Raw genomic sequence first — 13604 nt, 5'->3', positions numbered from 1 at the left:
GGACTACAGGCCAGCACCACCACGCCTGGCTAACTTTAATTTCTTTTTGTAGAGATGGGGTCTTGCTCTGTTGACAGGCTAGTCTCAAACTCCTGGGCTCAAGTGATCCTCCTGCCTTGGCCTCCCAAAGTGCTGGGATTACAGGTGTGAGCCACTACCCCCGGCCTACAAAGGCTTTTTAGCAAAGATTTTTCCTTATTGGAGAGCAGTGTTTCCCTAAACTTGGTCATTCGAGCACCACTTTCACAATTTTTACCTTATCTATGAAATAACATTGTTGTTATTTTCTCTTAATTGGCTACTTATAAAATGTAAACACTCTATTTAACAAGAGCTTTTTTTATCACAAATGGATGTAAGTGGATAATTAGTTCATGCTTTCTATGAACAAAGGTAACCATGAAGACAAATAATTAAAAAAAACAATGTTATTACATTCTAGCTATAAACTGTAGCCTCACAGAGGCTCTGAGCCTGAGACTTGCTTCCCACTTAAAAAGGCAACTAGCAAGTGATAGAGAAGAGTTAAAGTCATATGAGCACTTTCTCCTTGAAGTACATAAGTTTGGAAAGGAGATTGAAATGGGAATGCCTTTCTTATTATTTCATATTGCCCTGTCATTTACTGTCTGATTAATTTTTCTTCTAATTTCTATTAAATAATCCTTTCTCATTTTCTTAAGTGTATTCTATAACTTTCTAAATACTTGGGTTGTATATTTACCTCTTTAATATAAAACTTCCCTCTTTTCTAATATTGGTAATTATAAATGTGATACACAAAGTACCACATTCAAATGATCCCACAAGCTTCAACATATAGTATTTTCATTGTTTCTCATTTCTATGTATTTTAAAATTTCTCTTATGATTTCTACTTTACCCCAAGAGTGATTTAGAGGTATATTTAAAAATTTCTAGATGTTTGAGGATTCTTAATTTATTACTTTTTTTGTTGTTAATCTCAAATTTAATGGCATTTTAGTTGGAGAATATGGCCTATATGATACTTAGTCTTTGAAATGTGTTAAGATTTGGCTTATAACCAGATCTTAGGATATGCTCAACGAATACATAAGAAAAATGTGCATTCTATAATTATTGTTTGTAAGGTCACTCACATATCAAAACGAGATTATTAATTGTGTTTATAACTTTTTTTACATTTACTGCTTTTTAGTCTGCTTATATTATGTTGAAATCTCCTTCAATCACCATGGATCTGTCAATTTCTCCTTGTGGTTCTGTGAGATGGCTACAGGTTTAGAGTTGATCTATATTACTGAAAAATTGAACCTTTTATCATTATGTAATGTCTCTCTTTATCTCTAATAATGAATTTTTGTCCTAAACTCCCTTTTGTGATATTAAAAAACAACATCAGCTTTCTTTAGTATTTTTTTATCCTTTTATTTTTAATCTTTTAGTCCTCTTACATTTCGGGTAAGAGAGCATAAAGGGTATTTTTAGCCAGATTTTGTTTCTTTTGTTGTTGTTTAATTCAGTGTGGTAATCTTTGTCTTTTAGGTGATGATTTTAATCTATTTACAGATACTGTAATTATCAGCAAACTCTTTCTGTAAAGGACCAAATAGTAAATATTTCAGGCTTTTCTGGTCATAAAGTCTCCATTGCAACTACTCCAATTTCACTGTTCCATTGCAAAATCAGCCATAGTCAATATGCACATAAGTGAGCATGGCATTTTTTTAAAAATAAAAACAGGCAGCTGACTATATTTGGCCTGTAGGCTATAGTTTGCTGATCCATTATATAGTTTAACTTTTCTACTCTCTTGTTGTTTTTGTCTCTCTTTTTCTATGCTTCTTTTGTTTCTCTCCTTGCCTTTTATTTTTATTAATTGGTTAATTGGGCTTGGGGGTTTACAGATTCCATTTTTCTTGTTATTGGTTTCAAAATCATATGGTTCCTTCCTATGATATCCATGGCTATCCTTAAAGTGTTACCATTCATAACTAAGCATGTCTGGAGTTACTCACTGTCTCAACATCTTCCTCTAGACAACACAAGGTGGTTAAAACACTCTTACAAAATCTTAATTCCGACCCTCCTCACCTACATATGACTCTTCTCTAGTATCTTAGTTTAATCCTTTAACTCCGTATATTAGACATTATTATTTTATACTGACTTTTTTTTTTTTAATTTGCCTGTCTTCTAGTTTTTTGGTTCAATGTTCAAATCTTCCTGAATCTTGGTGCTTCTTGGGGCCACTTTGCTTCTTCCTGAAGTACAGCTTTTCATTTGGTAAAATTCTGTTGGTAAGCTCTCTCAGACTGTGTGTATCTTAAAACATCGATTTATCCCTTGTTCTTGAAGGTTGCAGCATTCTAGGTGGACTTTGAAGGATTGGTTGTGCTTTCAAGTGTCTGTTAAGCGTCTTAAGTCAACAAATTGCCCTTCCTCTGTAGATGGTTTTTCCCTCCACGTAAGCCCTTCTTTTTGATGTTCTGTAGTACGATGTGCTTAAGTGTATATTTCTTATTGTTTTTTTCTGCTTGGTGCGTGTTATGCTTCCCGAAACAGTGGATTCTTGTTTTTCTGCATGAAAATTCTAGAAATTTTCTAGTTCTAGAAAATTCTCAGCATTATCTCTTGAAATATTTTTCTTTCTTCAATTCTCCCTATTTTCCCTATCTGGAATCTGATTAGATAAATATTAGACCTCCATGTTGCTTATTCTGTCTCTCACTTTTTTCTTTGAGTTGGGGTCTTGCTCTGTCTGTTCTCTCCTCCATGTTTTATATCTCTTTACCTCTCTGCTGTATTTTGAGTAATTTCTTCACGTCTTTCATCCTGGCTATACTCTGTCTTAGAGCATATTAATTTGCCATTAAACCACTCATTGCATTTTAGAATTTAGTGGTTACATATTTTATTTCTAAAAATTATTCATTCTTTTTAGTATCTTCCTGACCATTTTTAATCTCTTGCCTCTTGCTTGTTTTTAATCCACATTTTATTTCTTTAAATATTTCACATATAGTAACTTCACATTTCTGTATCCAATAATTATACCTGAATCAGTGGCATGCTGGATACATACCATGAAAGCTCATTAGAATGGATGTTAAATTTTCAGGAATGTTGTGAGCCAGTTAATAAACATGGCCATTATTAAAAATTAAGATATATATTAGCCAGGAACTGTGACTCACACCTATAATCCCAGCAATTTGGGAGGCCAAGGCAGGAGGATCACTTGAGGCCAGGAGTTTGAGACCAGCCTGGCCAACACAGTGAGACTCCATCTCTACAACAAATTTAAAAAATTAGCTGGATGTGGTGGTGCATGCCTGTGGTCTCAGCTACTCAGGATGCTGAAGCAGGAGAATTGCTTGAACCCAAGAGTTTAAGGTTGCAGTGAGCTATGATTATGCCACCACACTCCAGCTTGGGTAACAGAGAGAGACCCTTTCTCTGAAATGAATAAATAAAGTTATGCTTATAGTTAAATCATATTACACACAACGGTGATAAATACTCAAAGTTAAACATGTTTCAATTATTTCACTATCTGTTTTTTTTTTTTTTTTGAGACAGAGTCTTGCCCTTTTGCCTAGGCTGGAGTGCAGTGGCACAATCTCGGCTCACTGCAAACTTCACCTCCCAGGTTCAAGCGATTCTTTTGCCTCAGCCTCCAAACGGGGTTTCACCATGTTGGCCAGGCTGGTCTTGGACTCCTGACCTCAGGTGATCTGCCCACCTTGGCCTCCCAAAGTGCTGGGATTACAGGTGTGAGCCACTGCACCTGACTTGTTTTACTACATTTTGATATTCTCTGTTATTTATGTCTATTATGCCTGTAAGGTGGAAATACTATATAAAGGTATGCTGCTGTACCTTTCTTCCCAGCTCTTCATTTAGTCACATCATGTTGGCATTTGAAATCAGCCTCCATAGGGCTCTTTCCCCAGAGAGTCAGTTGTTAAACATTTACCAGCACACCACCGCCTGAAGCCTCTGACCATGTAGGTCTGTTGTTTGTCTTTCCTGCAGATTTTCACTCATAATTACTTGCACTTTGAATGCTCAGTCTGTGAGAATCCTAGGGACCTACCTTGGGAACATTTTTCTTCAGAGATATTTATACTTGCTTCTGCCAGGAGTGAGATGTTCTGGTCACCCAGAAACACTTTAGCTCCCTTTGAGGGTGCTGGCTGCATGTGAGGGTCTCCAATTCAGCTTCTGCACCCTGTCAGGAGCTCCACGTCAGCCCCTGGAATGTAATGTTGGTATTTGCATTGGTTTATTGCTCACAGCTCCCTGTTCTGGATTCAGTTTGCTGGATTCCCTTTTTTAAAAATTGCTTTATAGAGATATAATTATACCTTTAACAGTACACAATTAGGGTAATTTAAAGCACAATTTGATAATTTTATATTTTTATTTTTTTTTTAGAGACAGTGTCTCACTCTGTCGCATAGGCCGGAGTGCAATAGCACAACCATAGCTCACTGTAGCTTCGACTGCCCAGGCTCAAGCAATCCTCCCATCTTGGCTTCCTGAGAACCTGGGACTGTCGGTGCACATCAATGCACCTGGATAAGTTTTTTTTTAAATAGAGATGAGGTCTTGCTATGTTGCCCAGACTGGTTCCAAACTCCTGGCCTCCAGTGATCCTCCAGTCCTGGCCTCCCAAAATGGTGGAATTACTGGCATGAGCCACCATCAGCCATAAAAACATGCATATACCCATGAAATCATCACAGTAATCAAGATAATGAACATATCCATCCATTGCCAAAACTTTCTTGTTACCCTTTACAGTTCCTCCTTCTTACCCCTCCCTCTCCCCACCCATCCCTAAGTCATCACTATTTAGCAATAAATTTGTTTGCATTTTCTGGAACTTCATATAAATGGAATCATCCAGTGTGTACCCTTTTTGCAGGGGAGCTATCTGTCTTCTTTCACTCAGTGTAATTATTTTGAGATCCAATCATATTGTTTTGTATATCAATAGTTTGTTTCTTTTAATTTCTGAATATTATTCCATTATGTGAATATGCCACAGTTCATTTACTCATTCATCCGTTGATAGACCACAGGTTTGGGCTAGTACAAATAAAACTTTGGATAGACACATACTTTCATTTCCTTGGGGTAATTACCTAAGAGTGGAGTGTTTCAGTCACATGGTAGATGCCAGTTTAACTTTTTAAGAAACTGTCAAACTGTTTTTCAAGTTTATTGTATCATTTAAAATTTCCACCAGAAGTGGATGAGAGTTCCAGCTTCCCTACCACCTCAGCAGCACTTGGTATGATCAGTCTTTTTAATTTTAACCTTCTTGGTGTGTGTATAGTGGTATTTCATTGTGGTTTTAATTTGCATTTCCCTAATAATTAACGATGTTAGACATACTAATATAATTTTTTTCATTTGTGTAACTTTTTGTTGAAGTATCTTTTCAAATCTTTTGTCCATTTTTAAAATCAGGTAATTCATCTTCTTGTTATTAAGTTTTACAAGTTTCCTTATGTTATAGATAAAATCCCTTGTGGATATACATGTTGCAAATACTCTCTCCAAGTCTATTACTTGCCTTTCCTTTTCCATAACAGAGTCTTCTGAAGAGAAAAAGTTTTTAGTTTAATTAAATCTATTTGGTTTATTTGTTTAGAAAGGGAGAGGGATCTTGGAGAATTTCCTTACTTTCTAGAAATCCCAGAGCTGCATTTTTTTAAAAGTTTGCTGTAATTTTTCTAGGATCTAATTTTATATTGGTGAAGGGTCTTTCTGAATATTTAGTTCACCCATATACTCCAAAGCAAATGTCTCATGTCTGTTTACTACTTCTATCTAATACCTCCTCCAGTTCTACAAGTTTTACGGTTTTGAAGACACTGTTGAACTCTGTTGGTCTCCTTTTCTCATAAATTGCTAGTTTCCAAAGCCCTTTTCACGATGTCTTCTTGGAGCCAAACTTATTTTGCAGAGAATATTTCCTCAGCCAAAAAGTGTGTCTTTGTAAGATAAACAGTTGCCTGAAGGGTGGATGGGGTAAAATATTTATTTTATTTAAGAAATGTCAGTTAATTAAAATCCCATCCATCAGAGTTTACTTTAGTCGATATGAAGCCAAACAATTTGCCTTACAATTAAATTAAAATTATCCGAACAGTCTGGACGCCATTTCATTAAAGCGCTCCTGGGCTCCCATGAAACATCTTGGCATTCTGAATGCATCTGGCTGGCTTGATTGCTGCTGCCTTTTCTTCAGATATTAAAATTATTTTCCAATAAATGCTAATGGGTGAATTACAGTCATCACACATGCTATCTAGTCTGCTGCAGTGGTGGTGAACTAATGCAGACGCTTATAATGTCTTTCTCCGGTAAATTAACAAATCTAGTTGTGATTAACTGCTGGTTAGCCAGATACGCTTCCTGCTTTTGTTATTTTCAAATGTCTTTCTCTCTCACCCTCCTTAAATTTAATGATCACGTTTGAAACCAACAACAGGGGAATTTGAGAGAAATGAATGCGTCTGCTCCTTGCTTGGTTAGGGCAATCGTTCAGTTCTTCACGTTAAGAATACATGGGGCGAAATGCTGGTCTTTGACAGTTGATACTTCTGTCTAGCGTTTAAGTCTGCAAGCCAGAGAGTGCCAGACATGGGAGGAGGAAACTGAGGCACAAAAGACGATATGACCTGCTTTTGGTTGCATGCCTCATAAACGGAGATGCTGGTCTCCGGTCTAGAGTGGAAGAACTTGTTTCCCCAAACTGGGGAACTTACAAGGGCTACTGTTCAGGGCCGATTGCTCTACCTAGTGTGGTCCTTGTCCCCCAGTGTTTGAAATAACAGAAAGCAAGAATGATGATGGCCGTGAGATCATTCAGTGTTTTCTTTTTAGTGCCCTCAAACCATTATTCAAATACATACATGATCAGCTCAGTTAATTAATAAGCCAAACTGGCTGGTCAATTTAATCAAAGATGTGGATTTCATAACGCTATGTTGAAGCAGCCTTGTTTTAGATATGCTGAAATAAGGTAATAATGGCTGAAACAAAACGGAAGTAGGTCATCATAATTCAAACTACGTGAATGTTTCATCCAGACAGTGTTGATATTGTTATGATTTCTTACCTAACTTTATTCATTTTTTTCTTTCTCTCCTTTCTCTGCCTTCCTTCAGTGATAAAGAACAGTGAGTATTTTATAACACTTATTTATTTATTTTTTTTTACAAACTGTATTTTCTCTCTTTCTCTGATCAAGGTGGCTTGCCCCTAAAGAGAGATGGTTAAAAAAGGAACTAGCACATTTTAAATATTTTTTTAAAAAGCTAAGTTAAAAAAACACCCACACCCGTCTTAGGAAAAAATATTTATAAAATAAAAAAAACCTCATACCAAACTTGATAAAAGGATGGAAGATATTTCTTAGCCCTCAATTCTTATTAGTGATTTGTAGGATTTCAGCAAGTTTATTGGCCTCTCAGTGCCCTTGTTTCTGCAGCATTTTGCTGAAGAACACTGTTCTGCGATAAGGAAAATGTTAACTCTAATAACTGCTACCATGAATAAAAGATGATGATGAGCAGGGCAGGGCTCTGGATTGTTATGTGCTGTACATTTGGTCTTTGTCGCCTCGTCAGAGGTCATCCTGATTTCCCAGCAAAACACCTTTGACGCAGAGGCCCTATCTTTTCTCACAACTTTTGTGTTTTTAATTGGATTCATTTCCTAAATATGCATGACAGATTGGATGACGGGTCCAATAAATGGGCAGCCAGACTGTAAAGCAGCCCCATCTTCAGTTGCGTGCACACATTCAGAAACTATGGAAAGTCATTTTTACCTCCCTCCCCGCCATCATGGGACTCTGGGACTCACGGTCCCTGTGGCCTGGGACACAGCCCTTCACCTCCTTGAGCCTTGGTTATCTTGTTTGTAAAATACGCACAATAACCCTGCCCCTCCCTCCTCACTGGCTGGTGGTGGGATCAAATGAGATGTTTGCAGGAAAGTGTTATCAACTGTAAAGCTTAACCAAACAAAGTTAGATGAAGGGGTGAATTGCAGCCTTGCCTTACCCTTATGTTTATATAGAGGAATCTTGCACAACTTTTTCAGCTTTTTTGGACCCAAATAACATTATCAGGCCCAGAATGCGCTAAAGATTTAGTTAACACAGCTAATACTTAGCCAGGAGACCCAGGAAAATCTTCTCCCTGCCCTGTGCCTCAGTTTCTCCATATGTCAGGTGGGAGCTTTGAACAAGATGCCTTGTAAAGACTATTTGAATGCTCTACAAGCTCTTTTGTTGGCTGGCAAGACCTTGGACAGACAAGATCTGCTTTCTATGAAATCATGAATATATTATTCAGACATGCTGGAGAGAGATGCTGAGTCATTGTCAGATTACAAATATGAACATCACAAGAGAGAAGTTCATGACTCCAAAAGATCTCAAGGCTCTTAGAGGCTTCATGAATGCTGCAGGTTGAAAGGTAGCATGTTCATTCTCTTCCCCTCTGTCCTTCATCCCCAGGCTCCTCCCCTCCTTCCCTCCCTCCCTCCCTTTCTTCCTCCCTTCCTCTATTAATAAACACTTACCCCAAGTACCTACTAAATACCAAGCACCATGCCAAGCACCAGGGACACAGTTAGCCAAGTATAAAATATGTCCAGTGGAGTCTGCAAACAAATAAAGGGCCAGTCACCAACAAATACACTCCAGTATGTGCAGAGCTATAATCATAGAATCACAGTGGACTGTGGAGCACAAAGACAGTCACCTAGCTCAGACCCGAGGGTGATGATGGAGAGCTTCCTGGAAGAAGTGATGTGTAAGCTGAGACCAGGAGAGGGAGGAGCATATGTGGAGGAGACAGAGGAGCTCCCAGTGGGGGACACGGCATCTGCCAAGCCCAACTGTGAGAGAGAACATGGGATTTTATAAGAACAGAATGGAATTCAGTCTGGCTAAAAAGATTAACAGGAGCCCCAGGTCCCGTTGGCATTCTGAGGATGTGGGGGACCCACAGCATCCCTTCTGCACTCCCATTAGTCTGGTTGGGGTAAATTTCATCCAAAGGAGCCTTTATGCCAGCTGGGCACGGGCAAAACGTTCTGTGGTGTGGCTGCCCCTCCTTTCCTTCAGGATTCATTAAAATCCCATTCACTGTGCTATAAAGAGACTTCCTGCAGACACCTGCCCATGTTGGCCTCCAAGGGGAAGGGAGGGGGAGAAGAAGAAAGAAAAGAAAAAGGATTAATTTTCTGCACACCTCTGCTGTTGAATGCTTCAGAGCCTTCGTGCCCTGACAGCATTTCCATCATCCCACTCCTTTAGGGAGCTATAATTTATTAATAGAGACATCTGGCGAGTATTTATTATGTGACTATTGTGTGCATGCAATGAAGAATCAAGGTGGGAGGCAGGAAAGATATGGGAGGCTGCTCCTTGCGGCATTTCAGGGGGAAACATCTATGAGGGGCTTCCAGCTGGAGTCTGGGTTAATTTCCTTTTGTCTCGGGGTCCGCTGACGCTGGCCTTGGTGGATGGCTTCATTCTGACCCCTCATGGTGCACCAGAGCAGGTGCCTTCAGGTAGCAGATGAAGCACATCGAGAAGGCCAGTTTCTCAAGTCCTGGACCATCCTCTCTCCAGTCATGATTCTCGGCAATTCCCTTTGTGAGTCTCAGGCATCTGGGAAAATGAGCAGGTTACCTACGGTGGTCTTTAGACTTTTTCTTAGCAGCGAAAGTCTTTCTTTGAATAATACTTTATTCAGAAGCTAAATATTTGAGACAGATAAGAGTGGAGCTGGATAAAGACCTTTAGTGGCTGAAAGCATTAAAAATATCATGGTAAACATCATACAACTGGACTTTAACATAATGCTAAACTGTAAAATAAGTGTAGGAAGTTTAACAAGTTTCACTCTTTTTTTTTTTTTTTGCCATGGTGAATAATGTATCAGTTAGCTTTCGCTGTGTAACAAACCATCTTAAAACTCAGCGACTTAGAACAGTCACTTGTTCTCAGGGATCTGGGCTTGGTGAGTGGCTCTGTGGACTTTGGCTAGGCTCATTTATGCATTAAAGGGTTGGCTGATCTAAGATGACAGTGGCTGGAATGATACATTCTTTTCCACATGCCTCACCTTCCAACAGGATATCCTGGGTTTTCTCATATTGATGGCAGGGTACAAGAGTAAACAGAAACACACAAGGCCTTTGGAGGCATTGCCTCTGGACTAGTGCAACATCACTCCCCTGCGTTTTATTTCCCACAGCAAGTCCTAAGTCTGGGCTAGATTTAAGGAGTAGGAAAATAGACTCTAGAGCCAGACGTGGTGGCTCATGCAGAATCCCAGCACTTTGGGAGGCCAAGGCAGGCAGATCACTTGAGGTCAGGAATTCGAGACCAGCCTGGCCAACATGGTGAAATCCTATCTCTACTAAAAACACAAAACACTACCTGGGTGTGGTGGTGCATGCCTGTAGTCCCAGCTACTTAGGAGGCTGACACGGGAGAATTGCTTGAACCCAGGAGGTGGAGGTTGCAGTGAGCCAAGATTGTGCCACTGCACTCCAGCCTGGGCAACCGAGTGAGACACCATCTCAAAAAAAAAAAAGAAAGAAAGAAAGAAAGAAAGAAAGAGAAAGAAAGAAAGAAAAGAAAATAGACCCTGACTCTTTGGTGATCAATTTCAAATTCACATGGCATAGGGCGTGGATACAGAGAAGAGTAAAATATTAGGGACATCCTTACAATAAACCATATTTCATGCTCTTACTAAAATATTAAATATTAATTTTTTCCCCAATGTTTGTCTCTTTTTTTCTTCCTAAATTTTTAAATTTTTTTGACATAAAATAGTTTACATATTTTTGGGGTACATGTGATATTTTGGTATCTATACACAATGTAGAATAGTCAAATCAGGGTAATTGAAATACACATCACCTCAAACATTTATTATTTATTTGTGTTGAGAACATTTTAATGCTAATCTAGTTATTTTGAAACATACAATAAATTATTGTTAACTACAGTCATCCTATTCATTGTGCTGCCAAATATTAGATCTTATTCCTTCTATCTATGAGTATTTTTGTACCCTTAACCATCCCGACTTTATTCCTTCCTCCCCTGGAAATGCAAAGTCTCAAGCCCCACCGCAGGCCTTCTGAACCCAAATTTCCGCAAAAGGCCCAGAAATCTGCATTCTGGCTGGCTCACCAAGTGAATCTTGGGCGTGCTAAAGTTTGAGAAGCGATGAGCTCTATCACAGGCTGGCCCTCTGCACTGCCCAGAGGCTTGTATAGGTTCAGACCAGTACCCAGATGGGGTTTACATTATCTTTTCCCAGTAAAGGTGTTTAGGTTCTAGAGTGGGCAGTAAAATGCCTTCTAAAATAATAATAGGTGTATTTTGGGTAGGGACATACAACCAATTCCCCCCTTCCACCTCAAAGGCAGCTCTGAGCATTTCTTCCTGCAGCCAGGACATGGCACATTGCTCTTTGCAGATTAGCCAGTGGTAGACAGGCCCTAGAGAGCCCCCAAATTCTTCATCATCTGGGGGAAATGTGCTTGTTTTCATTTCCGTTCACATCACACACACCATCAGCATTTTAAGCCAGTGATGGGCTCTTGGTGTCTCTATACTTTACATTCCCCTAATTAGACCAATCTACTGTGATCCTCAGAATGAAGCCCTGTTAAACTTGGTGTGGTGATGCACACCTCTAGTCCCAGCTACTCGGAAGGCTGAGGTGGGAGGATTGCTTAAGCCCAGAAGCTCAAATCCAGCATGGGCAACATAACAAGACCTTGTCTCTTAAAAAAAAAAAAAAAAAAGGCTCACTGGAAAAAATATACAAACAAAAAAGATATTTGGAACAAACAGTCAGAAGTTCCTGAGATTCATGCTTCCTCTAAACTCAAGAGCCACGGATAATTAAGATGAGGGGGGCAGGGGGTCTGGAAGAGTTGACTATGGCCTGGCCTGGGAGATAGAACGTGAGATTGGACCATCTGGCTGCCTTTTAGAAGCGCAGGATAGCATGGTGGTTCGGAGCACAAGACATCCCTCCTGGAGTTGGCTTTGCTGCTTCAAGCTGTGTGGCCTTAGGCAAGTGATTAACCTCTCTGAACCTTGGTATACTCGAGAGGAGAATAATGTTTACCTCATAAGATATTGCAAAAATTAAACAACACAGTAAACGTAAACCCTATGACATTAATATTATTATTAACTGCATTTGACAGATGGAGATTAGAGTCCAGAGAGGTAAAATACTTTCCCAAAAGTCACACAGTGCCAGGGTTTGAATGCAGATTGATCTGAATCTAAAGCTCAAGGTTTTTTTTTTTTTGTTTGTTTGTTTGTTTGTTTTTGTCCGTTGCATCCTAATATCTCAGTAGATTCCGGGCTGGGGTTAGTGTATGCAGATGAGAAAGGAAATCTGGGAGCTGCAGGAAGGATTGGTCCAGGTTTCTGAAAGTTCATTTTCTCCAGCATTCATTCCTGCCACTTAAAGTCATCTAGGTTAGTTGGTCTCTCTCTCCTTCTCTCTCTCTCTCTCTCTGTCCGTCTGTCTCTCTGTCTCTCTCTTCTGAATAGCTAAATCAACTAGGCTCATGTTTGTACAGATGGGCAAGGAATTGATTTGGACACTGCTACTACCATGGCTTTAAGGTGTCAAAGAGGTTCCTGATTTCAAATGCCAGTCAGTGATCCAGGCTGCACGTTTTGTTTCATTCCACTGGGTTCTTCCCACCCCTGGGTCAGTGACTCATTGTCTTCCCTACTCTTCCCTATCAAAACATTCTATTCATTCATTCATTCTTTCATTCAGATTCAGTGCCCACTATATGTGCAGTGCTATTAGGTAATTTTTCACTGAATTGCCACTGTGGCAAGGATTTGAGACACAGTTTCATACCAAAAATATTTAATAAGAAGAAAAAGAAAACACAAGTTCACCTTTTTGGAGCATTTACCAAGTCCTAGGATCTACACTAAACGCTTTATATACATGGTCTAGTTGACCCTCATATGAGCTTGATGAGCTCATTAGTAAGTATTCCCTTTACTAGATGAGGGAACTAAGGCTCAGAGATGTAACATGTTCCTAAGGTTGCACATCCAGGCAGGGCAGTGCCAGAAAAGGAATCAGAGCTATATGACCCCAAAGCCTACTCCTGCGTCCCCCTCTCTTAGGTTACTGTATCTTCATAGCAGCCAGGGCTGTCATTGTAGGCAGCCACCAGGTCTGCTTAGGTTGAAGGGCTACTCTGCCAGCAGCTAGCTAATGAGTTACTGTGAAAAATGCCAGCACTCACCTGGAGAGGCAGTCCCACGAAACTGTGGAGCACATCTCAGTTTGCTTGCAAAGTTCCTGGTGCAATTCATCCCTCACTAGAAAGTTAGGGCATCCTGGTAGATTAAGAGGATGGTCACAATAGCAAGGGCTGCTGTTTCCTGGGCACTTGGCATGCACTTTCATATTTAATCTTCCCAAGGGCCCTGTGATGCATGCCCTATTAACATTCTCAATTAACAGACCAGGAAACTGAGGTGCAGAGCAGAGCAGAGGCCCAGCACATACTGC

At 39.7% G+C, this 13604-nt stretch overlaps 1 protein-coding gene across 3 annotated transcripts in view; it reads left to right on the top strand.

The window, feature by feature from the left end:
• The window catches only part of RPH3A (rabphilin 3A), a 319863-nt gene that overhangs the window by 247827 nt on the left and 58432 nt on the right, over positions 1-13604 (top strand). For all 3 annotated transcript variants that reach the window (XM_032168616.2, XM_058425445.1, XM_032168615.2), the window contains exon 4: positions 7170-7181. In XM_032168616.2, coding sequence (XP_032024507.1) covers positions 7170-7181 — 12 coding nt within the window. The remainder of the gene's footprint in view (positions 1-7169; positions 7182-13604) is intronic.

Source organism: Hylobates moloch, unplaced genomic scaffold (genome assembly GCF_009828535.3).
Source record: "Hylobates moloch isolate HMO894 unplaced genomic scaffold, HMol_V3 SCAFFOLD_12, whole genome shotgun sequence".
Taxonomy (NCBI): Eukaryota; Metazoa; Chordata; class Mammalia; order Primates; family Hylobatidae; genus Hylobates; species Hylobates moloch.
The sequence above is the reverse complement of the archived record's forward strand: the minus strand, read 5'-3'. Positions and strand labels throughout refer to the sequence as shown.